This window comes from Fusarium solani (assembly GCF_023522795.1).
Source record: "Fusarium solani strain SB1 chromosome Unknown bctg00000001, whole genome shotgun sequence".
In the NCBI taxonomy this organism is placed as follows: domain Eukaryota; kingdom Fungi; phylum Ascomycota; class Sordariomycetes; order Hypocreales; family Nectriaceae; genus Fusarium; species Fusarium solani.
Genome location: NW_027072156.1, coordinates 2509476 through 2536883, shown reverse-complemented (window position 1 = coordinate 2536883; position 27408 = coordinate 2509476). Strand labels below are relative to the sequence as shown.

Below are 27408 nucleotides of genomic sequence, written 5' to 3'. Positions count from 1 at the left end.
CAGGGCGGATGCTGATGCACGGGTGTTCGCAGGTATCCCTTGTCCACCTCAACCTTTAGGCAACGTCATAGGTAGCTGGAGCCCAACTCCCATCCACTGTAGTAGCCCCCTTGCCAGGGCGAAGCAACCGCCGGCGCCTCCCACACAAAATCGGCTCCCAAGACCCACAGCCCTGGACGACTCACAGGGCACGGATTACCACCACACGAACCTGGAACTCCCGTCGGTTGGCCTGTGATCTTTTCTCCTTCTTCTTTATCCTTCGCTATCCGTAAAGGAATCTCGAATAGTGCCAGTGTGCCATCGTCTCCTGCGCGCGAGAGATCCCCCCGTCTTCTCCGTCTTTGGAGCTCGAGCTCGACCTTGCTTGTCCCACTTTCTCCCACACACACAAAAAAAATCCACCCCCCACCAACTTGAACTTGGACTGGAAGTTTTTCGTGTTCTTCGTCAGTCGCAACAATGTCGGACAAGCTCACACGGTATGTGCGGCTGGATGAGGAGGAGTACTCGATATAAGGGACAAGATCACAGTGACTGACATGTCAATCCAACAGTATCGCCATCGTCAACAGCGACAAGGTCCGTCCGCGATCGCCTCCCTCAGGCCAAACACGCTTTTTGCCCCGCCAAAGAAATTCTAACCCCTCCTTTTAGTGTCGCCCGCGAAAATGTCGTCAAGAGTGCAAAAAGTCGTGTCCCGTCGTCCGTAGCGGAAAGCTCTGTATCGAAGTCGCTCCCGAGTCTCGCCTCGCCTTCATCTCCGAGTCGCTCTGCATCGGTTGTGGTATCTGCCCCAAGAAGTGCCCCTTCGACGCCATCACCATCATCAACCTGCCCACCAACCTCGAGAGCCAGGTCACCCACCGCTATGGCCCCAACAGCTTCAAGTTGCATCGCCTGCCGATGCCCCGACCGGGACAGGTCCTGGGTCTTGTCGGAACCAACGGTATTGGCAAGAGTACCGCTCTCAAGATTCTGAGCGGCAAGCTCAAGCCCAACTTGGGCCGACACGACAACCCCCCCGACTGGGAGGACGTCATCAAGCACTTCCGTGGCTCCGAGCTGCAGAGTATGTAACGGCGCAAACGTTTCCGTTGTTATTTCTTGCTGACCCCACCAATAGACTACTTCACCAAGCTTCTGGAGGATGACCTCAAGGCCGTCGTCAAGCCCCAGTATGTGGACCAGATCCCCAAGGCTGTCAGGGGCCCCAACAAGAGCGTGCGATTCCTGATTGAGAGCCGTGCCTCGCTGGGCAACATGGAAGAGGTCGCCAATGTCCTGGAGCTGAACCACATCATGGACCGAGATGTCAACCTCCTTTCTGGTGGTGAGCTTCAGCGTTTTGCCATCGGAACTGTTGCTGTCCAGAAGGCCGATGTCTACATGTTCGACGAGCCTTCTTCCTACCTCGATGTCAAGCAGCGACTGAGTGCTGCTTTGATCATTCGCTCTCTCCTCCGAGACGACGACTACGTCATTGTCGTCGAGCACGATCTGTCTGTTCTCGACTACCTCTCCGACTACATCTGCGTCTTGTACGGTCGCCCCGCCGTTTACGGTGTCGTTACCCTACCCCACTCGGTCCGTGAGGGTATCAACATCTTCCTTGACGGTCACATCCCCACCGAGAACTTGCGATTCCGTGACGAGTCCCTGACTTTCCGTATCGCCGAGGGTACCGACGACTTTGCCATCGACAGGTCCCGCGCCTTCACCTACCCCAAGATGGAGAAGACTCTCGGAAACTTCAAGCTCAACATTGACTCTGGTGACTTCACCGACTCGGAGATTATCGTCATGATGGGTGAGAACGGTACCGGAAAGACCACCTTCTGTCGTCTCTTGGCAGGTGCCCTCAAGCCCGACAGCAAGAAGTCGGTGCCTGAGATGAGAATCAGCATGAAGCCCCAGACCATCACCCCCAAGTTCGACGGTACTGTCCGCCAGCTCTTCTTCAAGAAGATCAAGCAGGCCTTCCTGTCTCCTCAGTTCCAGACCGATGTCGTCAAGCCCCTCAAGCTCGACGACTTTATTGACCAGGAAGTCAAGAACCTGTCCGGTGGTGAATTGCAGCGTGTCGCCATTGTCCTTGCCCTCGGTATCCCCGCTGATATCTACCTGATCGACGAGCCTTCTGCCTACCTCGATTCCGAGCAGCGTATCATTGCCTCGCGAGTCATCAAGCGATACATCATGCACTCCAAGAAGACGGCCTTCATCGTCGAGCACGATTTCATCATGGCTACCTATCTCGCCGACCGTGTCATTGTCTTTGACGGTCAGCCCGGTATCAACTCTCATGCCAACAAGCCCGAGTCCCTCCTTACCGGCTGCAACACCTTCTTGAAGAACCTCGACGTCACCTTCCGTCGTGACCCCACCAACTACCGACCTCGTATCAACAAGAACGGATCTCAGCTCGACCAGGAGCAGAAGTTGGGTGGCAACTACGTGAGTCAACCCCCACCACTAATATCTTGTGTATGACAACTAACCAACATGAATAGTTCTTCCTCGAGGAGAATCCCGATCAGAGCTAAAGGGCGTTAACAAGGAGATCTTTCCTCCCCTTGATGGTGCATCTCCCGGCGTTTGGGGCGTTCAAAACGGAAATGGGAAAAAGCAGCGCGGGGGCGGGCATGTTCGGGTTTTGGGAATAGACGACGACCACGGCGTCGGCGAGGATGACGATCCTGATGAATAACGACGGCGACGGCAGCGTATCCCCTGTTGTCTGGTCCTACGAAGAAGACCCGGTCTCGCTGGAGAGCAGTTTTGTTTTTTTTGATCTTTTTGTACTTGTCGTTTCTTACATGTCTTGTCTGACTCTCCAAGGACCTTGATTGAGGACCTTGAAGAGTACACAGCAAGGGCGAGACCAGACTGCTTCGTAGACTGAGGGACAATGGATCAAGTAGGATCACTGCCGTCTTGGGTTTCCTACCTCGCGGGAAACAACCCCAGAAGAAAGATGGCTGTCAGTTAGTTTTACCATATTCACAATCACAACAGAAAATTGGATCGTCAAAGAGGGAACCCTTGCATAAAATAATGACAAGTCTTAATGTCCTGACTAACTATCACTACTTGAATCCTATCATCTATCCTTCCATCCAAGCAACTCCGCCACTACCCATAGGTTTTTTTTTACGCATATAAACTCACAGACCAAAAGACCTAAAAGAAGGAAAAGGAAAAGAGGATGATTGGGAGAGACACATACTGGCCAGACAAGAATTGTGCTTGTGCTTGTGGGGGAGCAACGTGGTCGCCATCTGTTTCCACCGCTGCGGCACCGGGCGGCCATGGCGACGAGAAGCCGCAAGCCTGTACTCGAGAGTCATCTCGCCCAACAGACAGACGTGCCGGGGGATTGACGGTGCCGGTACGTACTAGGAATAAGTGCAGGTGCATGCCAGCCATCAACTGTATGAGAGAATCGAGTTCCGTGTTTACTTTAATCCTCCTCAATCTCGCCCTCCTCGCTTCCGGAATGGACGTCCTTGGATGGGGGCGGAGGTGTCTTTTTGCGAGGACGTTCTTCAGGGCGCGGCTCAGCACGCGGTGGAGTACGTTCCCGTGATCGATCTCTTCTCAATCGCTGTAATTCGTGTTAACTATCAATGCCTTCTAGTTGTTCAGTGGAACCTTCGTACCTTGGAGTCTCGCGAGTCGCGGCGAGTGTAGTCGTCTTCGTCATCAGGACGTCGGCGTCGAGAACCTGATGGGCGTTCATCATAAGGAAGCTCATCATACGAACCTCGGTCAATACGTCGGCGATACAGCCTCTCGCGCTCGTCTTCCCGGTCTCTCCGCTCACGCTCGTAGTGGCCATCGTCATCGCGACGCGAGCGAGAGTGACGGTCGTAGTCTCGATCTCGGTCTCGCTCACGGTCGCGCTCCCGTTCCCGTTCGCGGCGTGGCGGCGGCGACAGGCGACCTCGGTCAGATCCCAAAAGGCCTTCTGCCATGGTCGATTTCCGGTGGTTACGCTCTCGCTCAGCAATGGCCTTGCGTCTGTCCGCTTCGTAGGCATCTGGCTCCGGACTGCGACTACGTCGAGAACCACGTCCACCGCTTCGATGAGATCGCTCACCTCTGGATCGGTCCCTCTCGCGACGGTGCAACTCCCGCTCGCTGGACATGCGATCACGCCGTCGGTAGCTTCGGTCTGCTTCCTCTTCCTTTCTCGCAGCCGTCGGATGTGCTTATCAAAGGCGCTTCGTCGAGCGTCCTCGGAAGTAATGGCCTGGAACTCGTCTGATTTGAGAAGTCGAGGTCGTACCTTGTCATACGTGTCATTCAAAGTGATGGGTGGTTCCATGCGCTTCATGTACGCGCGCAGATCGTCAACGGCTCTACGTTGATGGCGCTCAGACTGGCGATCGTCTTCCCGCTTAGATGAGCGTTTCTCGCGCAGCTACCGCTTGTTAGCCTGGATACAGTAGCAGATAGGCAAGTATACTTACTCGATCAAAAATGAGTTTGAGAATATCGGGTTCAATGTTAGCAGTCCGTCGATCATCGTTCATGATGGAGAGGAACTCGTCAAAATCGCTCGTAGGCGTGAGATCAAACCGCTTGTCCTGAAAGTTGTTAGAACGGCAAGATGGGAAAATTCGTCGATTACTCACTTCCAAAACGTCAAGCACGTCATTCCTGGGTACGCGCAAACCGCGCTCTTCGTCTTCGACAATATCCCAGAAAAGCTCCTGAGGAGTCGAGCCAGCTTGGCCAAGCATGTTGATGTATCGTTCGTCTTTCTCAATGTGGGGAAGATCTGGCTCCATTTCGTGCCGGCGTTGATCTTACCATCTCGGCGAAGCTCACCGAGGAGGGCCTTGAACGCATCTCGCGCCTTACGCTCCTTGCGAAACTTCTTGTTCTTCTCCTCCTGTTTGGTGTCGTTGAACTTGCGCTCCAGAGCCTTCATATGGTTTTGAAAGGCAGTCAAGATGTCGAACTTGGTGAGAGCCTGGTACTTCTCGTCATTCTGAAAGGGCGGGGTGGATGAGATGATACCTTGAGCATCAGCCCAGCGAGTGTACGGTTCCAGGTTGAGCTTGGGCAAAAGATCAATGAGTCCGTCCATAGCGTTCTTCCTCAGGGATGTCTGCTCCTCGGCGTGCGCCTTCTTGAGCCCGATGATGTACTCTTCAAACAGCTGACGGCGCTCGCCCTCGTCGCTGGTAGAACGGAAAATGGTCTCGCCTTCGATGATGGGGCGGGCAGTCTTCCAGCGGGTGTAGTGAACGATCTCGGGATGCCTCTTAAGCATAGTCTCGAAGTCAGCCCGGAGCTTCGCTAGTCTTTCCTTGGCGCGCTCCTTGTCCTGAATGACCATGTCCTGACAATACTTATCGAACGCGGCCTTGCGATCCTTGGGGTCCTTGATGGCGCGGAACTGAGGATCTCGGGCAGTTGCCCGGATACCCTGCTCCCAGGTCCAATCTGGCTGGACCCCACTTCGTCGCAGGAGCTTGGTGAAGGCAGCCTCAGCCTCCTCGGCCGTGGCATATTCGGGGTCATTCGTGGCGGGGACAAAGGCCTGGACCTTGGGATCGTTTCCGTACGTGATCTGCCGGGACTCGGGATAGACGTCGCGCTGGTCGCGATGCTGGTCGTAGGAACTGTGCGAGTATCCGCCAGGACCACCGGCACCGGCGCTGGCGGGAGGCGTGTAGGGAGTCGCGGAAGCTGGGGTCGCGGGCTTGCTCGTTGCGCCGAGCGCGTTCTTATAAACGTCGGGCATTTCCCATGAGCTCTGCTTCGTCTCAGTGTTATACCAGTACTTTCGACCTCCCTCCGCCGTGTACTCCTTCCAGGGTTGGTTCGCAAGGGCGCGCTTGAAACATGTTAGCATGACAGCGCACAATACAGAACAGAATGGTCAGTCTAACCTCGGCCGAGCTCATCATATCCTCAGGCTTGGTCCATTGAGTAACCTTGGTAGTCGCATTGTAGTAGTAGGCTCGTCCATCGGGAGTATGGTGCTCTTGCCAAGCCGAGGCAGGCTGGCCGTAGGGAGAGCCGTAACCGTTCATCGTGAGGCTAGGGCGACGTCGCGCGAGAGGGAAAAAGCGATGATCGGATAGATGCGAAAAATGCGACGCGTCTTGAGTGAAGCGACTGTGCGCCAAGCTTCTCCCGCCGTCAAGAGCGATGGCAATGGTGTTGGAGTTTGAGTCGCGATTATGGAAATTAGAGGTTGTTTGCTGGAGCCACAACTTTTTGGTGCACGGACCAGACGTTGAGCTTGAGCGATTACATAATCAATTTATCTCGAGGACCACGTCGGTCTATGTAACAACAAAGGGGGTGTAACCAACGTCTTGACTTACACGGCTGGTCCGACGAACGGAGTGGAAAGGTGTAATTCGAGAAGGAGACAAAATACTAGAAGTTCAATATTTGGTTGAATCTTTCAGTCAGTTGCAAAAAGTCTCACCCGGCCCCTCGCCGCCACCATGTCCGACTCGGAAGTAACCCCGGAGCCAGAGTTCGAGGCTGACTCTCTCACCAACTTTGGCACCAAACTCATTTCTGATCCCACCACTGACTTTGCGGAGCAATCGCAGCTGACATACCTTATACCTTCAGAGACTAATCTGGATTTGGAGTCGGCTTTCAGAGATCTTGAGCCGGGCAAGTCAATACTCGACTCACTAGAGCGTCGGGACTCTTTGTTCTTCGGTGAGCTATTCGTTGTACCTCTGGTCTTAGACAGTATGTCACTAACTCTTGTAACTAGATGAAACGGTTGATGTACTTCTTCTGTTGAGAACACCATGGAAGGATGAAGCATCACTCCGGTCTCACCTCAGCCGGCTAGTGATATCAGTTGAGGCTCAGGTGGTCAATAGCAAGACCCATGGTCGGGATAATTCTGTATCAGAGACCATCTTCTCAGGCGCAGTTCCGGACATCAACGACCCCTTCATCATCGTTGATGAAGACGAGGAGGAAGACGACGACGAGGAGGATGAAGAGGATGACGAAGACGAAGAGAGCGATGACGATACCAAGCCGACTGTTAAACATGTCTACGCTGCATGGAAACTACCCGTATTTCTGGGTCGGCCTCGTGCACGTGTCTCTATGCCATCCGTCATTTTCACCGCCTCCGCAAGCCTCAAGCCCGATGTCTCAGCCGATCTCGTTGGGCGAGGGAGCGGCTATCTCCAAAGCGGAGTTCCCTCGGGCTTCAACCTCCTCGAGTCCTTTGGCAACGACGCCGCCCTCGGCGGCGCCAAACCTCGCCTTTCCGCCCTCCGGGTGTCCAGGGTCGCACCCGTTACGGGCTCTCAGGACCTCACCAAGCATATCCGCGCACTACCTCAGGTTGAGCACAAGATCTTTCCCGTTGTTCATACCCGGATTCGCTTTTCGCGGCCAACCACGGCACCGACTAGCGCTGCTTTGATTGCTCTCCTCGAGGTTGACTTTACGGCTCATTTCGAGTGTGAGATCTCATTAGACAAGATCGACTTGTCTATCCATGATGCCACTGTCGAGAGTCTCAACGAGGATGCGGGCATGGAACTACCGCTCAGCTGTGTGTCCCACGACCATATCACACTCTTCTATCGCATTGCTCCCCGAGAGTACGACGTTTCACCAAAGAATCCCATGCGAGACCTGGATATCTCCATCTCAGCTACCGCCCAAGTTATCCCTGGCCGCTGCACTCCTCGCTTGACCATGACATGGACAACTCATATTGACTTCACTCTCCCTGTCAATCCTGGCTACGGCACGTCCACGACTGGGACGGGCATTGTCCGCTCCCATCGCCCCTCGCAGCTCTCCATAACGGGTCAAGCTGTGCAACACCTCAAGTCTCCATCCATTATTCGCCCGGATGCCTTGCCTGCTCTCGAGGCTGCTACGGCCAACACGGATATCCCAGTTCCAGAGCTCGGCATCACCATGACCTTCACCGGTCCGTCCGAACCCGTGCATCCCGGCGAAGTCTTCTCCTGGACCGTCTACGTTGTTAACCGTATCACGGAGAAGAACCCGCTACCTCCTCGCAAGCTCGCCCTTGTCGCAGTTCCTAAGCGTCGAAGAACTGAGCTACGTATGACACGTCCTCCTTCGGTAGGGGGCCGACGACGTGGCGAGAAGGACATTGCCGACGCCGTCACTGATGAGAATGTGCTTCATGCACTGCAAAAGAATGCCCTTGTCGAGTCCACTGATGTAGTATGCCTCAGCGCCGATACTCGAGTTGGACCGCTTGCCCCAGGCGCTTGTCACGTTGTCGAGCTTCAGTTCCTTGCTCTGCAGGAGGGCGTCGTGGGCTTGGAAGCAATACGTGTGGTGGATTTGGGATCAAATGAGCACGTCGATATTAGAGACCTGCCTACCATGCTTGTAGAACCAGCTGCAGCATGAGATACTGGAAATAATGTACAAGTCTCTGTCTTTGACTACCATGCTGGTATGATGCATGTCATATCTCAAATGTCGTTATCCATACCGGAATCTTGCCACAAGCCTAACGCCATCTAATGCTATATCCCTCGGGCCTTTATATCGTATGCGCCGAATGAAAACACCGCTGTAACATGCTCCATAAACAACTCATAACAGGTCATCCATGTCATCGTCCCATCCCAATTGCTGGTAAATCGACATTGGCTTTGCGGGCGCAATGTTCTGGTCCTCGACGTTGTTGATGCTCTTTGACATAGCCTTTACGGGCGTGGCCAATATTCCTTCGTCTCGCGATGGTGTAAAACTGACCCTTCGCTTTTGTTCTCTGGGTGCGAAAAGATCCGCTGCTGATACATTCCTCCTCTCCATTAGCGGCGACGAGGGCGGGAACGGCAAGACATCCTCCTCTTTGGTAGGTCGGCGCAGAAAGTTTGAGCCACCTTTTGTTGGTGTATCCCCAATTCTTTCAAAGTCTGGGGTTGGGCTTCGGCGGAAGGCGTCTCGGTGACCTGCACGTAGGCCCGTGGACGGAATCATAGAGGGCATACTTGAAGGGGGGATGACCTCCTCAGTGCCCATCATGGGGACGTCTACTGTCTCAGACTTTGATGCAAATACGTCCCTGAACCGGTTGTTCGCTGGCGTAGCCTTCACGACCGAAGCGCCAAGGGAGCTCCGGGCAGGCTTTCTGACTTCTAGAAATTGTTAGCATGCCCCGATAGAATAACAACGTAGTTGTAGACTCACTCTTTGCCGAAAGACTGACAGTCGCTCGGCGTTCTGCCGCCTCAGCCAACGCCTTTCCAACAACCTCGCGGTTGGGTTTTCTCAAGGAAGAGATGGCATCCTTCAGCTCAGCCTCGACTTGGGCCTTCTTGCTGGCTCTTGCATCCTGCAGGTTGGACATGCTGCTGCTCCGTGAGAGTAACCCGCCTCTCCTGTTCAAGAGATCAGGCTCAGCCTTCAGTGTTGACTTGATTGCCGCAGAGTCGCTCGCTTCCCGCTTGATTCCTGGTAGAGATGTGGACGTTGCAGAACGCATAAGAGCAATCATGTTGCTGGGCCCTCTGGACACACTTCGTCGAGATTGTTGCTCTGTCGAGAGCGCTCTTTGCAGTGTTCTTGTTGGCTTGCCAGGTGTAGGACGCTTGGTGACCGCGCCTGGTCTCTGATCGCGCTTACTTGACGATCGCTTCAAAGACCTAGACTTGGAAGGCTTGACGATGACAGGACCGCCCAATTTTCGATTGATCGAGTCACACAGTTCGGGAAGTCGGTGGGAGAAGCTGCTCAAGTTAGACATTGTATACCTCCAGATCACGATGTTGATAAACTTACAATGGCACAATAATGTCCACACAAAAGTCTTTGAGAGGCTCCGACGAGGCCTTCTGTTGAGGCTGACCATCCTGAGCCTGGGAGACCTGAGAATCCTCGAGAAGCAACTGCTCGTCAGAGGCGGTGGACTGCCAGATGGTCAAGCGATCGGCATGCACATCTACCAGAACAGGAAGATTGTGCTTGTTCCGCTTCTTCGCAGGAGGTGCCATATCGTTTTGGGACTCCGTAGCACCAGGCAAGGGTGGCAATTGGCTATCTTCAGCATCCTCGGCAGGTTTTAATGGTGTCAATGCCAAGATCTCGAGGATGAGGATCATCTGAAGCTGGGTTTCTCGGGTGTGTAACATCGAAGTGAGTGACTTTATTTGCTGAATGGGCACATCGAACTCGTCCTCTTTCAGCTCAGGCTTGTTTGCAGTCCACCACTTTCTGATATACTCGTCCTCGTGTGGATACAGGCCGGACTTGCCAATCTTCATCTTCTTGGCTCGGCGTTTCCTCTTGCGTCCTTCGTCAGAGCTATCAATGGCCGTCTTCAGTTTGGCAATGAGTTCAGGGATAGTATCGCGGTACTTCTTGTCGATTTGTACCGTGGTCAGGACTAGACCCTTGAGGAACTCGATCAGATCGCCCATGTCCAAGCTAGACTCGAGATCGAGGTGGAAAGCAGAACGAGCCCGGGAGAGCGGTCCTTTGGCAAAGTAGGCGAGCGAGCCCTAGACACATTAGCTATAGACCGAGGCTGAAAACTAAGTGTTCGTACCATGGACTTGTACAACGCGTCAAAGTACTGCGTTCTGAGAGCATCAAAAATCTCATCAGCAGTTTGCTGTGGGGGTGGCTCCTCGGGGTTGATCGAGGCTGAAGGCACTGCCTGCTTGGCATTCTCGGTTGGTATCGCTGCAAGTTCCTCCTTCATGAGAACTGGTGATGGTAGCTTCGTTTCCGTGGGAACGGCAGCATCCGATTTTCCATCATGCCTCTCAGATTCTGCCAAGGTCGAAACAGACTGTGACCTTGGCCTCTTTGAACAAGGGACTGAATAGCCTCAATGGCAGCTCGCTTCATCTTTTGGTCCTTGTGCAGCTGTGGCGTCGTGATGGCCGAGGATGCGGTTTGACCCTGGGATTCGAGTTTGACGGGCGGCCGCAGGCGCTCGTGGCAAACGGCGGAGGCATCCTTGGCCAATTCTTCCAAATTTACCCAAGATCCCAATCTGAATACAACGTATAACCCATTCTCCTGTCGTTCAAGGGCGTAGACAGCGCGGCTGGACTCCTTCCTGGCAAGGAGGACCACTGGGACCGAGCCCATGCGGCTCTCCAGGTCGAGGATTTTGACATGGGCCTCATAGAATCGGTGCGAAGATAGATCGATGTTGGAAGCATGAATATCGATACATGATAACGGAAGATGCTGGCGAGGTAGGACCATCAACGGGTGGAGGACGCGAGGTTGAATGTGCAGGTTTGGGGGATGTGGCTGTCGATGACGATCAGCATGTCTGTGTACACAGCAGGTACCCGAGTGTTAGCAAACATAAACACTTGGGACACGTACCTTGAGAGCAATTGAGGGCTTTAAAAGATGCTCCATGGTGACAGAATCGGCCCTCTTCCTCTTGCGCTGCTCAGGAGAACGGAGCTCATCTTTTTGATTCGAGCTACCCTCGGAGCTTGGCGTTAAAATCCTCGACCGCGGCGGACGCGACGACGCGTCTGTGCCAACGAGGGCGGAAGAGGACATAAGAACGACAGTGTAATCATTCGGCGCGGGCCATTTGAAAGTATGTAGAGCTCAAATAATACGTTAGAATATACAAGCGTGACCGCGAGACCGACAAAACTGCTGTTGTTATGATAAAGGGATGCTGTCGTGAGCTGGTGAGTTAAAGTGGTTTCTCTGGCGCGTGCGCGGTTGTGCCACGAGCGGAGCGGAGCGGGCGGGATTTTGGGCGGTGACGTCGGGTTTGGCAGGTGCCCGTGTTTTCGGCTGCCTGCAGTCGCGTCCAGTCGCACCGCGTCCGGGCGGCTACAGTTGACAGGTCGCCTGAAGCCCGCTAAAGACTAAGCGCCCAGACGCTGCAGACCACATTGACTCTGAACAAGTACATCAAGACATGGATAAACATTCTCAAACTTGGAATCATGCGATTTCTAATGCATGTTATTTTCATGCATATTTATTAATAGACCTGTCAGTGAGTAATATGCAAAGGCCATCCCTGCAAAGTCCTGTCAATGGATGTCTAGGACACGCCTTTTGACAGCCCTGGCGCAGCTCAAACCGAAACAATGACAGCCTGCCTACCTACCTATCCAATTTCAAACTGAGACAAGATAAAGGGTTTCTATTAGTAGGCCGAAGCTCCTTTCTAGGGCAAGCATCTTCATTCTATGCCATGACGGGATACTGTTTCAACATCCATTCACGCTCAGCTCCGTGCCAGACCCAGGTGTCCATCTTGACATGGAAACTCTTGGTCCAAGGTCTTCCAGCATTCCTGCCCTTTAGTTGAACCAGTAATGAGAGAGTAACGGATGAAAAACCGCCCACTTGGGTAATAAAGAGAGTTCAAGAATCCAGTTCGGGAGCTTGACGAGTTTTCGTGATTGGCTCGCTCAACAGCCAGCTACCAGCACACTCCCAAAACTTGTTCATCACACACGAATCTGCCAAGAATATCAATCTCGATTGGGAGACCGTTCGCCCACAATCCCGGCCTGGAGACTTCATGATCCTCAAGATATCCACATTGTCGTGCTAGCTGGATAGCTTATAGCCACAGCCCTTTAAGTCGTCCCGCCCTGGTTGGCTCACCCAAAGCCCCACGCGTTGCTGCAAGGGCAGCTTCAGCAAAGTTGGCCGTCCCTTGCGTTAGTTGGGCGATGCCCATCCAGGGCAGCCTTTGTAGAAAGGAAAGAAAAACCGTCAGCCTCCAAAGTGTATCTCTATAACCGAAGGCCGTTTTTGATCATCGTTCGGTGTGCCGCCAGAGTTTTTTCTTCTCAAGATGACAAAAAAACACCTTTGAAAGCCGAGCAATGCAAGTGGCTTGTTGTGTGATGTGCATCTCCAAGGGAAGGGGAGAAACCGGTTTGGCTGTCAGCTCAGCCTGGCCAAGAAACAGAAAAATGTTTCTGACGCGACTTGGCCAAATCTCGTTTATTGCACCCACAGTTACCCTCGATCGGTAATCTCAACCGCCCTTGATCGATCCGGCACAATCCCCAGCACTTGCAGTGTCGATCCCCCGCGGCTCCATCCTTCCCTTCCCCTTCCCTTCCCTTCCCATTGCACGACCAAGAAACTTGGCTATTCGGGTGGGGCCTTGCCCGGGGTGGGTCACCGAGGTTCCCGGTTCCCCTCCCTCCACTCGCTCGGTTTATCCCGTTCGGAGTGTGACCGTGTCCCCGGCTTGCACGACGACGGGCGGGCGTTGCGACACCCGCTTCCAATTCATCCTCATTAGACTTTATGGACTGTCGCCCGCCCACCCGGGTTCTCCTCCCGTTCCTGTTTAGGACGGGCGACCTGATGGGAAAGGAATGTGCTGCACCACCACGATAATCGTAGAGTTTGAGGCTTGACCCGAATTCTCGCGCCGTCGCGGTTGGACCTGACTGCCGTCGTTTGTCGTCCATTTAACCTCGACTCTGTCTCCTGTTGGTGGCTCCAAGTCAACGTTAGGGGGATCGCACCACAAGTCTCCCCCGATGAACCATCCGGTGATCATGTTACCTTCCGTGACATCACCGGTGGATCATTGTAGATGAGGTCACATGGATTCTTTTTAGCTTTAGAAATGTTTTGTCTTGATTGGATTTGTCTTTTGGGGGGGCTCTATTCTCCTGGCTGCTGGCCCTCTCACAGTCCTGGCATCCGTATGTCGTTACTCTCCAGATGAGACTTGACGAGGCTGCCGATGCCCGTCGTCTCCTCCAACTTGTGAGCTGGCGCTCTATCTCTGTCGCATGCTCTCATGAAATGTTTTTCCACAAAGCTTCCCAAGTCACCCCGTTATGCTCCCCTATGTTCAACCCAGAGCGCCGACCTGTACCGTCCTCCCATTACATTAGGGTATGATGCCTTTTTATGTTCATTCGTGAAATACCAGAAAGACAGAGACAAATAGAAAGTGGATGGGGGTCGATAGCAGCAACAATGGCCATCATCGATTGATATGGAAGCTAGACAAGGAACACCCAGTCCGTATTGTACAATCTCCCATCGAGAAAACATGAATGGATATCGCTATAATGCAAAAGTTGATAAAATCACAGTCCGCTGATGATAAGTGACGTGTGCGTTCGTGTACGTATGTTTGAGGTAGGTGGTGTAAGGAGATGGTTGCTTCTTCGACTCGTTATGTGAAGCTCGATGGCGTCATGTTCATGAACTGCACATTCTGCTGGCCTGGCGAGGAGTGTGCTGAGGCAGAAGCGTCGTCGGACCAGTTGTACTCGGCGTTGCCGCCAGCGTAGCCAAAGTAGGCGGGTCCCATCTGGGCACCATAGGAAGGTGTCTGAGGCTGACTAGAACAGTTGTTGGAAAGGTAGTTGGGCACTTGGCCTGATGCTCCGGGCATGTCAAAGTCGTTGGGGAAACCACCCAGTCCAGGAGTCACCAGGGGCTCGTCTGATACTGCAACTTCGTATGCCGAGTCAGTGTTGTAGAGGTTGTCCATGACACCAGGTGTGGTGGGCGGTGTTCGGAGAGTTGGGTCGTGAAGGGCGAGGTCCATCGGATACTTCTCCTCATATGCAACCGTGCTGGATGGTGTAGCCTCACACAATCCTTGCTGAGTTGTGACAACAGGTGTGTTGGGAGTGGGAGGTGCGATCGTTGTGGCTCCCGTGAAGTTGGGAGAACGGTTGAGCTGCAGGAGCATGTCGGGGTTGCGATCAAAGTATGGGCTTCGAGGTCCACCTGAGGGCTTGTTGATGCGACCAACTCCTGTGGCCGAAGCAACACGACGAATAGAGTTGCCGACGTCTGCCCTTCTTCCCATGTCTATCCCAGTTCTAGGGGCACATGCCGAGTAGCTGCGAGAAGCATTGATAGCAAGCTGAGGGGGTCGTCGGTTTCGTCGAGAGGCAATGTCCATGGCGGGTGACCGCTTCAACGGCGCCATGGGCTGGGCGGCCTCGTTGACAGCAAGACTGCTGTTGGTATACAGATACTGCTCCTGCACAGGAGATGCGGATAGTCTGCTAGGGACGGGGAAGCACTGCTGTGACAGGCAAGGGGTGGGCTCATCCTCCTCGTTAGGCACAATCAGTTGAGGATACTGACCATAGCTAGAGACCGAGACAGGTTCGGGAGTCGCCTTGGCCGAAACACCCAGGGGCGAGCTAGCACCGAAATCCGACTGACTGGCATCGGTCTCGCTGTCCTGCTCTGATGTGGACAGGTCTGTAGGTCCAGCCTTGACAGCATGTTGCACGGGGAAGGGGGCGCTCGAGACAACTCGATCGCACCGCCGTTCATCGTCAGAGTAGACACCAGCTTCGTTGGCAGCCTTCTCCTTCTCCATCTTCTGCTTGGCAGCATATTCACGGATGTTCTTCTCCTTCTTTTCCCGTGCTCGCCGGTTCTGGAACCAGTTCTGTCATCACGTTAGCCATGAATGGATCTTGTTGGAAGGGCTCAAGTAACAAACGTTGATGCGGGCATTGTCGACTCTCATGGACTCGGCCAGGGCCTTCTTGGTGCTGCTGTTGGGCTTGTGGTTCTTCTGGAACTCGGCCTCGAGGATCTCAACCTCTTCCTTGGAGAGGCGAGGCTTTGTCTCAGTTGTCCTAGACATCTGGTGATGGTGGAGGAGGTGACCTTGGTGGGCATTGTACAGCTCCATCGACTCCGGGAGGTAAGCGGCATAACTGGGCAGCTGCTGAGAATATCTGGGGTATTGGTTGGCGGCACCGTGGTAGCCCCAGCCAGACCATTGGGGCTGATGGTAGGAACCCATGTTCTCCATCATGGGCTACTTGTGTGGAATGTGGGAGGTGGTCTGGTGGTGGTGGTTGGAATGAGGGTTCAGTCCCGCGTGGGATCGCCTTGGTCGAGACCTGTTTGGTCTATGAAGCGTCGATGGAGATTGAACGAGTGGCGGATTGGATCCTGACAACTTCAAGCAAAGAATGACTTGGTGAGAGCAAGACGTTGGACGATATCAAGGAGACAAAAAGAGTGAAGATGTCGTGGGTGATCGGAGGTGGTTGAGAGTGGTGGATTCGAGTCGTCTTTTGAATAGGCGCTGATGGATGTCAAGTGGTCCTGGGCAAGCGAGAAGGGTACCGCAATGGTGAGACAAAGCTCACTTAAAACTGCCCTCTTAAGGATGAAGTAGACGAAGGAGGTCTTTGGTCGGAAGGGAAAACAGTCATGGAGGATGGGAGGGGCGTGGGAGGGTAAAAGAATGAAAGACATGTACGCGTTGCGGACGCCGGAGCTACACACACAGCACACAGCCAGCCTGGGCCTTGGAAACACCGGCAGTCATCTGGCCCCGTCATGACGGTCTGCGAGATGGCGTGTGGGTTCGCACCCGAGTGAACTGGGGTGGAGGAGAGCAATCAGACCCCTGGATCCCAACCACAGACCGTGGCCGGGGGAGGAGATCACATCCGCCATCGCGGCGAGGGCTTCGGTACAGGGAGTACCCAGGAGAGCTCTAGCCCAAGGTCTCCTCAAGGGCAGAGTCGCAGCGGCTCCACGCTCTGGGTACCGGCGGGAGGGTACACAGCAGTCCTCAGCAGTCCGGGCGCGACGCTCTGGCCAGGTACCTTGGGAAACTTGGGTTCCAGGTCCCAAGCTGGAGGCTCGTCGTCAAGCTCATCCCTGCTTTCAACCCCTGTCCGCCCTGGCCCGCCCACAGCCCTTGCCAGCGACAAGGCTACCCGAGTGTTTTCACTAGGAATGCACCCCGGGCGTCTGCAGGCACAGGGCCGGCGAGGGAGCGCACCGCGCCGACCTATCCTGCCGTCGTGGCGGCGCCTTGTCCACCAACTTAGGCCACTCCCTATCTCCCTCCGAAGCCTCCCTCGGAGGGCTTGGCCCAGCATCGCGAGGATTGGGTCACCAACCTGGCGGGATTGGACCGGCGGGTCCCGCGCCCACCTGGTTTTGGCCGCGATAGGGATTGGGTCTCCTGGCCCTATGCTCCAAGGAGTCTGCGAGGGCTGCCACAGTGGAGGCCGCGCGCTAGAAATGTCGTACCTAGCTCAAGGGGCTGATGCGCCTTTGCACAAGCTGGCGCTGGCAGGGCGGCGAAGGAGGCGGACCTGTCCATCGCTTGTTGATGCCATCGCCGTGTCGTAATCTTTTGTCCGAGGAAGGTTGTTGCACAGCCATGCCCACACCTGAGTCGTGGTCAAGATCTGGGCATGGTTCTGTGTCATGCTGGGCCGTAGGGGCGCCGAGAGATGACTCGAAGGGAAGGGGAGCTTCCACACACCGGCTCCTTGGCCACATAACCGACCATCCAAGGTCAGGCAGTCTGGACATCAACGACCCGACAACTTGCGGGGAGACAGGCCTGCGCAAGGTTCCGGTGAGTGACACCATTCGCCATGGATACGGTTGGTAAGAGCTGTAATGCAGATGGCAGGTGAGATCCCAGCCCGTAAGGGCCTAGACGGCGCGTCAAAGCAAGGTGATGAGCACCTGGTCTGGTCTTTGGAGTCGGGATATCCAAGCAGATCCGGGCCCGAGCTGAGGTGCGGTGCGGTGCGGTGCGTGACCGGGACAGTGCGAGCACGGGTAGCCGGCCAGAAGCCCCCGCAGGTCCCAGCGCTTGCAGTGGGCTGCTGTCAGCAGTCCTACAGGGGGCAAGGGGCACCATTCCCAGTGCATTCGGGTGCTGTGGTCGCTGCAGGCATGCCTCCCCTAGGCGCAGTAGAGCACAGTCGCGGGAACGGAGCTGCACGGATGAGCGACCGGGTGCCTACCGTGCATTCCTTCCTTAACCCGACTCGGGAGAGCGCAGAAGGACGACGTCCCGAAACAGAGAGTGCTTTCCGTTTCTAGTTCTTCAAGTCTCTAGCTCGCTAGCCCTTGACGCAGGTTGCTATTTGCCACTTCACACCATACACTTTCAAACCTCAACAGTCGATGCCGTATTCTCATGACGGCCTGGCCTGCGATCACTTCATGGCTTGCTTTTTTTTAATACCTTCATCCTATAGAAGCAATCTCATTACTGTGCAAGGCACTCCTAGCATCTCCGGTCAGCTTGTCCCGGTCTCTTGCCGCACAAATGTGATCCTGACGGCTATTGTATCCTATTGGGGCACACAGCTGGCAAATTAAGCACCCGCCATTGTGTCCCCGATGCAGCACAGCAGCGCCATGGATGTCGGTCGTGACGGCTGGCGGATGGCGGATGGCACAGGATCCCTTCGCAGCTGTGCAACCACACCGCAGTTGATCGCGCCAGCATCGTCCGCTCTCGAGATACCCCCATGTAAAGGGTTTGCGATTCTCGCAAAAGACTCCGTCAATCCCCGCCGCCAGTCCACAGTCTTGAATTTCGGCCTCGGGACGCTTGGCTCGTCGTTCGCACCAAGCAAGTGAGCACCAAGACAAACGCAGTACGTACCGCCCAGGCCCCGGAGCTAAGAAGTTTCTTCCAGCGTCCCGATCTCGACCACTGAGAAAGGCGGCGTGAGTCGACCGACAACACACGGACAACCCCAGAACCCCTGATTGTTGGGCGACCCCCATGCAGCGAGCGAGGCAGATGTGAGAATCCAGACTCACCAAAGCGCACAGCTCTTCTTCGCCGATGGAACTGGTGTTAGCGGAGCGCAAGCGATGCGTAGCAATGCAACCCTCGACCATTCAGCTGGGCGACGTGTTGGCCGTCAGTCTCAGCCTTCCCCAGCCTCTGTGCGACGCTGGAAGCGATGGCATCGGCAACCTCTTCTCGTTCTTTGGCGCCCACTCAACACCGCTCAAGGGGAGCATGGGGCGACAGTGACAGCTCTGGGTGGTGGCACGGCCGAGGGAGATGCTAGCCGTTGACAGTGCTCACGTCCGACCTTGTTGTTCATCACGCAGTGATGGATATCGGGCATCTCAAGTTGGTGTCTCTAGGGGCGTGGCACGATCGGCAGCGAAACGACGGCTTGCGTGAAGTTGTGTAAGCGGCTTGCCACCACACCTGCAGTGTACCGCTCCGGTTTCCAGCAAGTTGGTTCTTCGGCTCTTGACATTTCCGAGTCCAAGAAACTGTCGTACGGTTCTGTGGCGATATTCAGGCCATCATGCATGCAAATCCATCTGATTGTCTTCACGTCATGATGTTTCGCCCACAGAGAGTGTATCAACTTCGAACAACCACTCGTTGACGACATTGAGAGGCTGCTCAAAGACGTGGGCAGCAGCAACCCACCAACAAGGTTTGCCCATCTGGACGATCAAAGCCACGACCGGTGAAAAGGTGCAAGGGAACAAGCGGTTGGCCCTTGGCGGGCCCATCCGCAAATTGCGCACCTGCAGGACAGAGACGCCAGGGCTGGCACCAATGCAGTGGGGAGATTGGGGATGTATCCGTGAAGAGGCTTGAGGGGCAGACGACGGATAGTCCCAATTGAGTCGAATACACGGCGTATCAATGTTCGAAGGAAAGGCCTGCCAGCGGAATTGATGGTGGATCGTTCAGTCGCTGGCCACCCATGTGCCTCAACGGTGCTCAATGGCATGCGAATCAACGGCATGGATTAAGCGACGATTTGGGCACTCACTTGAGTCTCGCCAGCCGGGGCGGGTCACCGGAGACGATAACAGCACAGGGGTGGAGACATGCCACCTTTTCCCAAACAGGCAGTGCCCTGGAGCTGGAGAAGCGCTCAGGACCTGGTCAGCCTTGAGAGCTGGAGGTGATGTATCGATCGAAAGCATGGTACAGCACAGCAGCGCCGTCATCGTGCTTCTGGTTCGCGAGAATACGCCAATATGAGGGTTACACGAGCCCGGCTGGTGTGTGCCGCTGAGATTCGGGGTCGTAAACCGCTGTGTGTTGTACCAATGAGTGGAACCTACCTGTCCAGCACATTCGCCGATTCCCTCATCACACTGCCCTCGTCGGCCGACCATACCATGGATCACTAAACACTGGTTACCAACGGGGCTCAGGGGAAGAACCCGAGCAGCCGTGTTCTCGGCGCGCTGGAGTCAGTGACGCCGTTTCACCATCTTCAATCATGTCTCCTCCGTTGCGCGTTCACGATGCCAGCAGTTGATTGATACTCTCAGTGCAGGGAGGCACATCTACACCCTGACCAATCCCAAAAGGAAGACGAATGCTTGGGAGCAGTGGGCCATTCTCCATTCTGAAGTGTGCTGCACATCCACTTCTCAGGTACCGAGTGGGGTAAAAGCAGAACAAACCTCACGGCACAACCGAAGAGAACGGTCTCGGCTTTCAATTAGGCCCGCGTGAGGGTGAGAAATCCGTACTCGCACCCGCTTAGGGCGGCTTCTAAGGGAGCGCGTTTCCTTTTTTCACTCGTCCCCGCGGAAGAACATAGCCGCTTTCAACTGAAGTTGAGAAGCAACCGTCTGTTGGTGCCAGATGCGAAATTGTTGGTGTTGTCGGAAGGGAAACGGATGTGTCACATCGTGCTGGGTGCCTTTGCAGCGAGTACCAGGACGGTCATTGCTTGCCCAGGTCCAAGACGGATGATCTCCATAAGATGTGCACTATTATGCCCCTATAAGGCCCAACTCGAGAGCTTAAGCATTTGGAGCGGGGGCAGAAGCCCATATCTTGGCATAAGTTCCAAGGTGGGAGGTGCTTGGGGGTTAATTACTCCATATCTGCGGCATCTTCCGTGCCAAGGGGAGGAGCAATGGTCAAGACCACAGGTCTGGATTGCTAACGACCAAGACGCAGGAAAGGATGGCCACCGTTCACGGGATCAACGGTAGCCGGTGGGCCAAACGGCGGCGATGGCGCCGAGGCACAAGAGTCCTGATCCCCAAGTGACCCGACAGCCTTGCCTTTGCTCCCGGGTATACCTGTTCCGGGGAGAAGGGCGGGGGCAGATCTTGTCGATCACCTCGGCGATTGCGTCGTGGGTGCGGCTCTGGACCGTCATCAGGCTGCATTGCTGATCCTTTCAAGCAGAAGGCATCCAAAACCAGCAGTGCATCGAGTCCAGATCAGGCAATCGAGGAGCGCTCACAACTTCGACCCCTTCCCAGCTGAGAATGCTGAGCTGACTGCAGGACACTGTTCCTGATTGAGCTGCCAATTGAGCGACAACCAGCACTTTCATCCCCCCTCGGCACTTACAAGTTGAGGACGTCACCCAGTCCAGTACGGTCTATTCTCTTTCCCACGTCGACAGCTGCTCGAGTCTGCCTGCAGGCGTAGCAAGTGTCGGCCTTCTTCGACCAATACCACGCTCCGCGGAGTGGGCCTTCGGCGACTACTTGCTACCAAGCGGTGCACAGCGCAACATCGCGCAAAAGGAGTGTAGCACTGGCGAGGACCAGAGGCTCCGATTGAATCCAAATCCTGGAAATTCCAGGATCATGGCTATAGCTGAACCCGTCCCTCGGTTACGAGCACCGGGCGCTAGAAACACGGGCCGCGATATCACCCTGAGCTGCATTCTGCTGCGACGACAGTGGCGGAGAGACCGAGGCGACAGAGTCTGGGAGCGAAACGGCCATCTTGAAAAACGTACGATTTAGAAAGGTTGTGGACGTCTGTGAGCGAAACAGGACCCCGTTTTGTGGTGTTTCCGGGGAGCCCCTCAGCCGCCCGCCTGGCGTTGAACAAGCACAACGGCTGCCTCATCAGAGAGAATGTCTCAGAACCGCTGCGGAGCCTAGCATCTACGGCCCATTGATTGGCTGCTGCCTTGCGAGTTTTGAGCCCTGGGCTTAGCGCCGATGAGGAAAAGCTGGTCTGCCATGTCTCCCTGCCCGTTGAGCGTCGCCCAATACAGCAATATCACCGATCTTTTCCTCCGGAAGCTTGCCCTCCGCCGGGCGCCTGGAGCCGTCCAGGCGAGATAGGGCAACTACAGTCTCCAACTTTGATCCGACAACCCAAACACCACTATACAGCTTCGCAGAGGCTATTCTACACGATCTAGGTAAATGTCAACAACCAGATGGTTGCAACCTTTGTGATAAGATTCAAACGCCAGACCCAAGGACCAGGTCATGGTCATCCGCCGCATTGGTAATACTGTAGCGGCCAAATGGAGACAGAGTGGGATCGTCGGAGGTGCTAGCGAGTAGTTACCAGTACGCTGGAAAGCTCTAGGCTGTGGCGAGTCACTCCCACGTCAAGCTCCATCCATCTGGGCAGCTCCTGAGCCATTCAGGCCAGCCCAAGGTGATGCGAAAGTCCGAAGCCCCTGTCCGATGGCTTGCAGCTAGCGCTGAACTCACTCTCTCTGTCTGCGCCTCTTCTCAACTCGATCGTACGGGTTCCTATCTCGGCAATCCAACCTCAAATCCCCAATAACCTTTGAACCCAGTTCCCTGCACCTTTCACCAACAGGATGACGAACACTCGGTGCGACGTGAAGGGCACGGTTCGTTCTTTGCCATCAGCATTCGTCGGATTGCTTCCGGCGGAGCACATGAACCCATACTGGCACAGGCGTCTCACAATACAAGAGGAAGCTAGGTGACACAAATTTCCTCCAAATGGCATGGCGAGATCTTGCAATTAACTTTTCAACAAGACCACGAGGGTTGCCAGGTTGCTGGGGAAGGATATGCACCTAAACCCTATGCCTCAGGGACAAGGTATATTGAAGCCTGTCGTCGGGCGTGCCGTTGGGAAAAGAAAGCTCTATCAAACGAAAGGTTCGAGACGGCGGAGGTTCTTGGGGATTTGTTTGGTCTCCTTGGCACATGCGCTGCAGGAGGGTGAGCTCAAGGCGCAAAGCTCATGCCCATGCCTTTTCCGGACAGCGCATTGGGCGGTCTTCTTCCCCGAGTACACGGAGGGTACCAGAGAGCGCCGTACCGTCAAGGATCATGGGGGATCAGACGACAGAAAACGACGAGGGGGGACCAGCAAGCAGCCCCAAAGAAGCACCGGGGACAGGGGTCAGGGGGTGCCGCGTTTCTCGACTTGTCCAGCAATGCCAGAAGCGGATCCCTCTCACACGTGGCCAGCAAGCCTCGGCGGTGGCACTAGTCCCTCTCAGGACTCTCTGCTGCTCGTGCAGCAGTAAAGTTGTTTCTAAGGCCTTGACTTTGGGCTGGGTGAGGGTTCTTGGCGTTTCTCTCCAGTTGAGCGTGAAGTGGGAAGAAGAAGCCGATCACCAGTGAAAGCGATGCCGCGGCTGCCTCGCGAAACAAGACGAAAACCTCGTTCCGAGTCCAGGCCCAAGGTACCAGGCCCAAGATCCGCAAAGTCTGGGCGCCGTATATGCCGACACTTGGTGATGAGCCGCCCAGGAAGCCAAGACAGGCGGACGCAAAGTTGGAGATGGTGTACAAGCGCCCAAGTTCCAAACTCATCAAAGCTCCAACATCAACAATCATCACGTAACGGCACTGGCCTTCCCAAATAGGGAACCTGGGAGAAGACAAGCTCACACAAGTGGAGTCGGGCCGGACGGGGCTCCGGTCTGCTCGGACTCCCGTACGGAGTTTGGGGTCTTCGGCCATGGAGATATTGACCATTCGCTCCGGCCTCTCTGCTCCCATGCCTACGACTCCCACCACCACGTCCGGACCCGTCCAAAACCCAGTACTCGCCAAACCGAATCCGCGCCGAAGTGGGGCGATGGAGGCGGCTGGCAACTGACTCGCTAACGGTTGCTTCACTTGGGAGCCGCTCCGTTGACCTGGAGCACATAGGGGTTCAGAGCCATTGCTTCTTATCGACAAGACGCAAACCACAGTCGTGGTGTTTTACCTCATGTCCGTACTCTAGGACGAGTTGAGTGTTTTTGCCGGGAAAGGGGGATACCCATCAGTGCCGCGAGATTCAGCCTACAGGGCGGTCTCGTCTAGTTTCTTTCTTTTTCTCTCGCTTACTTGATATCTCTCGCTGTTATGAGGCGATGTGTTGGCATAACAGATTTCTTTTCGCAGCACCGGCAGGCTGGGGGTTGCAAAAACACGTCATGCTGCCAGTGCTCGGACTCTTACTCAACCATAGTCTTTTTGGGCCTCTTTTTTCTCTCGGCCAGGGCTGCAAGAATAAGGAGAAAGACATGCGTACGCATGAAGTGTGCCCACACACGTTAGGCTGACGAAACAACAAAGCAAATCGGTTTAGCATCTGGAACATGGCAAAGCCCGCCATGGAATGGCTGCGGTGGGCGCATGAGGCCAGAGGAGACCAAATCTCCTTTACGCCAGCCACCATCACGGACTACGACACGAATCGAGAGGGCGTCTGCATCTATGGCGGGTTTCCAGGGGGCTGGCGCTGGCCCTAAGGGACTAGGAAGCGAGAATCCAACCAGCCGGGATTTCGTGGGGCGATGGGGTTGTGGAAGAACGATGAATTGCATCCTTTTTCGAACGATAGGGCGGGTGCCAAGAGTCGGACGGTCACTGACTACACTACTACTGCAGCCTACGTACGTCTGTATACGCACGCACGCGCGACGGTGTTTTTCCCATTCACATCTATGTGCATTGGCATTGTTTACTCTGGCCGCGCAAGAGCCCCCGTGTGCCCGGCCGTCTCCGACAATGTGGATGCACAGATGAGTTTCCAGATCCCGATGGATCCTGATCCTACCGGAAGATCTCCCTTTGTTTCCAACCCGGGGCCTCCTGGCTTCCCCTGGCCCAACGTGAGTAGTTGCAAGGGGGGCCGGCAAACAGCAATCACAACACAACACCAGAGGTTTGTTTACACTGAGGGAGTTCCAAATCACCACTCCCTTCGCTTCACGTCTAGCGCCGTGGCGGACATTGGACGCAAAGCCACCAGATCAGCCTCCATGTCACTACCCGCCCCTTTACAAAGGATAGCGACCTCATTGACAGCTACACCGGCGTACGGGACCTTGCAGCCGTGAGATGATGGCACGAGATTACCGTCACCGGCCGAAGCCCGGATCTCGATTTGCTGCAACAAGACAGGCCGCCCATGACTGAGGGTATCCCGGCGTGCAGGATTCACGGGAAGGCCGTCATGTTGTGCAACCAAGCTTAAGATTACAGCTCTCATCTCATCTGCCGCCGCAATCCTTTGCGCTGTCCAACGTGATGAAAGACTTTTTTTGCCATTCATCTGCCCTGATGCTATTTTGGTGTTGGTTCAGGCCTCGGGATGTATGTCACCAGCCCAGAGGTGATTTCACGTACTTGGATCCTCCTGGGCGATAGGTGCTGCCTGTCAGTCCAACCTAAACAGTTTGCTTTTTCCGTTCCACCCTCCTCGGGCATGGTCCCTAGAAAGGAATGACTACTCTTTACCGTACCGTACCTGCAGACTGCAACACGACAATAGGTAGGGCAAAAAGCTCCGCCTTTGTGATACCGCCACAGGTCCGGCTCGGGCGCTGGAAGCGTCTCGCGACGCCGGCGGTTTTGCGAGTCTTGGTGCCCAGGCTTGCCGAGATGCCCTCATCACCCTTTGTTTACCGTCTCGTCGCGTCAGGGGCACGGGTGCCCAATCTCCTTGAGTCAGCAACGTGTGGCAGCGTGGGGGAGAAAGGGTGGGAAGGGGGAGAAGAAAAAATCGACACGCCAACCAACGGTTTTCGCCTTTGCAGACACAATTGCCCACATCGCCTTCTCTTCCCTGCCTACGAAGTTCTCTCCTCCCCTTCCCCGCTTGACGGATGAGCGGGCTCAATGTTGGCTGCCCTTGAGCTTCCCTGGCGAGCTCGGGGACGGTGCGATGACAGCCGGCAACCGAGACATTTCCAATCGGCTCCAACAGGGCAGCACCGGGCATGCTACACGTCCGAGGATAGGCTAACGTGGAGCGGCGCGATCGCTGGGCGCGCTTGACTGTGGAAGACAAGGCAAGACAGGGCGGCGCCCGTTTGTCTCGCTGGGTAGCGCAATCGGGACACGGGGGACAGTTGATGCCGAAAGCAATGTTGGACAAGACAAGACAAAGAGAGCATGAACTGCATGCAACGAGAAACCGCGTGCTCAGTCAGAGGTGGCTTTGAGAGGTCTCACTTGTGTGGGCTGCGGGTGGAGATGAGGCGTGGAAGGTCGCGATGATCCAGGCCGGACAATGGTGACAAAGACGGGAGCCCTTGTCTCGCCCTGAGTGTCTGAGTGTCCGGGTGCCTGGGCAGCTGGGTGATGAAGGCTTCACGTCAGGGATCTACCACCAGAATCTCCCTCGAGCAGGTGGTTTCCGCACTTGACGGAATATCTTCACTGGGTCTCACTGCACGTTGAGAGGCCGCTTCGCTTAGTCGTGTCGATCATCGATCATCGTGGGCCAGGTCGAGATGGAGATCCCCAGGGATGAGATGAGGGCAAGTGCCGAGGGACAGACAGTTGATGATGTCAAGATGCCCTCTCTAGGGCGATGATCGCTGGCCTAACGTTGTCTATTTTCCCTGCAAAACCCAACCAACGCCCGTCCGTCTATCAACTGAAGATTCTGTCACGATGATGAAATCGAGCGATTTCCTCCCTGGCGAGTTCCATCTTGTCCAACAGGCCCTCCCTTGGGCGCAGAGTTCCACTTCCCATCTCCCCCGTCTCTGGCTCTGTCAATATTGGACTCAGAGTCTGAGGGCATTCGAAACCTCAATCGTCACCCTGCCTCCCTCGGTCCGGAGCACCTTGACGGAGGACAGATCCTGGACCACCCAGTCTGGTTCGGCGGCGACGACCTGCTCGACGGTATGGCTCGTCACAAGCCCGAGGACCTTGCACCCAGCCGCCTTACCCGCGCGAATTCCGGCCGGGCTATCCTCAAGCACGAGGACCTCAGCATCCTCTCTTTGGAGGTCGAGACGCTCGCGGCCGAGGCGATAGCATGCGGGGTCTGGCTTCCCAACCTCAACAGACTCGGCTGTAACGAGACGATCCGACGGCGGTGTGGGCAGGTCTCGAGCACGGAGCCATCCGGTTACGAGGGGTACAGTACCGGAGGTGACGATCGCCCAGGGGCTAGAATCGGCGATGAGAGCCTCGAGCATAGAGCGGGCGCCCGGGATCTCGACAGCTTCATGGCCGTGGTACTTGGGAAGTCGGCCTTCCATCTCTCTCACGTCTGCCAAAAGATCAGCAGCTGCTCGCCGTGGTAGTTCCGTGTGCCGAGCCTAATCAACCGGGGAGTGGATTGATACTCAAGAGTGAGGCGGTTGGCCTATGTGTCTGTCTGTGGACTGGTGGAAAATAACGTAACTTACAGTCCCAATTGGCCTTTTCGGGTGCTAGAATTTTGAGGATGTCTATGCTGCGGCGTCCATGGGAAGTCTCTAGGATGACCTCGGGCGCAACTCCTATCTCGTTGCCGATCCTGGTGGGATGTCAACTGGTCGGTCCGATGGCAGGCGACGCGGTGCAAGTGCGCTGTACTCACGTTTCCCAATGCTTAACTACGGCTTCTGTGGAGTCGATGATGGTGCCATCCATGTCAAAGAGGAAGCCATCAAAGGTGATCTCCTGCGGCGGCAGAGAGTAGTCTGGGAGTGAACCCAT

General features: G+C 55.3%; 7 protein-coding genes across 7 annotated transcripts; 2 read left to right on the top strand and 5 right to left on the bottom strand.

Annotated features, from left to right (window-relative positions):
- Positions 1-462: 462 nt before the first annotated feature.
- Positions 463-2710, top strand: MRS44_002905 (uncharacterized protein; the record flags this gene model as incomplete). The annotated part of the gene is made up of 5 exons (XM_065622995.1): positions 463-482; positions 558-582; positions 658-1072; positions 1127-2461; positions 2514-2710. 5 exons carry the CDS (start codon positions 463-465, stop codon positions 2708-2710), a joined length of 1992 nt encoding a protein of 663 aa, XP_065479067.1.
- Positions 2711-3463: 753 nt separating this feature from the next.
- On the bottom strand, positions 3464-6050 carry MRS44_002904 (uncharacterized protein; the record flags this gene model as incomplete). Its single annotated transcript, XM_065622994.1, has 7 exons — positions 3464-3607; positions 3663-4016; positions 4103-4426; positions 4476-4592; positions 4641-4786; positions 4837-5851; positions 5907-6050. 7 exons carry the CDS (start codon positions 6048-6050, stop codon positions 3464-3466), a joined length of 2244 nt encoding a protein of 747 aa, XP_065479066.1.
- A 423-nt stretch (positions 6051-6473) lies between these two features.
- MRS44_002903 (uncharacterized protein) lies at positions 6474-8403 on the top strand (the record flags this gene model as incomplete). Its single annotated transcript, XM_046268240.2, has 2 exons — positions 6474-6699; positions 6758-8403. 2 exons carry the CDS (start codon positions 6474-6476, stop codon positions 8401-8403), a joined length of 1872 nt encoding a protein of 623 aa, XP_046137013.1.
- Positions 8404-8592: 189 nt separating this feature from the next.
- On the bottom strand, positions 8593-11532 carry MRS44_002902 (uncharacterized protein; the record flags this gene model as incomplete). The annotated part of the gene is made up of 6 exons (XM_065622993.1): positions 8593-9140; positions 9193-9731; positions 9784-10502; positions 10550-10710; positions 10797-11268; positions 11347-11532. 6 exons carry the CDS (start codon positions 11530-11532, stop codon positions 8593-8595), a joined length of 2625 nt encoding a protein of 874 aa, XP_065479065.1.
- A 2620-nt stretch (positions 11533-14152) lies between these two features.
- MRS44_002901 (uncharacterized protein) lies at positions 14153-15766 on the bottom strand (the record flags this gene model as incomplete). The annotated part of the gene is made up of 2 exons (XM_046270615.2): positions 14153-15394; positions 15449-15766. The coding sequence occupies 2 exons, from the start codon at positions 15764-15766 to the stop codon at positions 14153-14155; spliced, it is 1560 nt and encodes a 519-aa protein (XP_046137011.2).
- Positions 15767-22956: 7190 nt separating this feature from the next.
- On the bottom strand, positions 22957-23436 carry MRS44_002900 (uncharacterized protein; the record flags this gene model as incomplete). The annotated part of the gene is made up of 1 exon (XM_065622992.1): positions 22957-23436. The coding sequence occupies one exon, from the start codon at positions 23434-23436 to the stop codon at positions 22957-22959; it is 480 nt and encodes a 159-aa protein (XP_065479064.1).
- Positions 23437-26483: 3047 nt separating this feature from the next.
- MRS44_002899 (uncharacterized protein) lies at positions 26484-27408 on the bottom strand (the record flags this gene model as incomplete). Its single annotated transcript, XM_046268238.2, has 3 exons — positions 26484-26977; positions 27117-27226; positions 27290-27408. The coding sequence occupies 3 exons, from the start codon at positions 27406-27408 to the stop codon at positions 26484-26486; spliced, it is 723 nt and encodes a 240-aa protein (XP_046137010.1).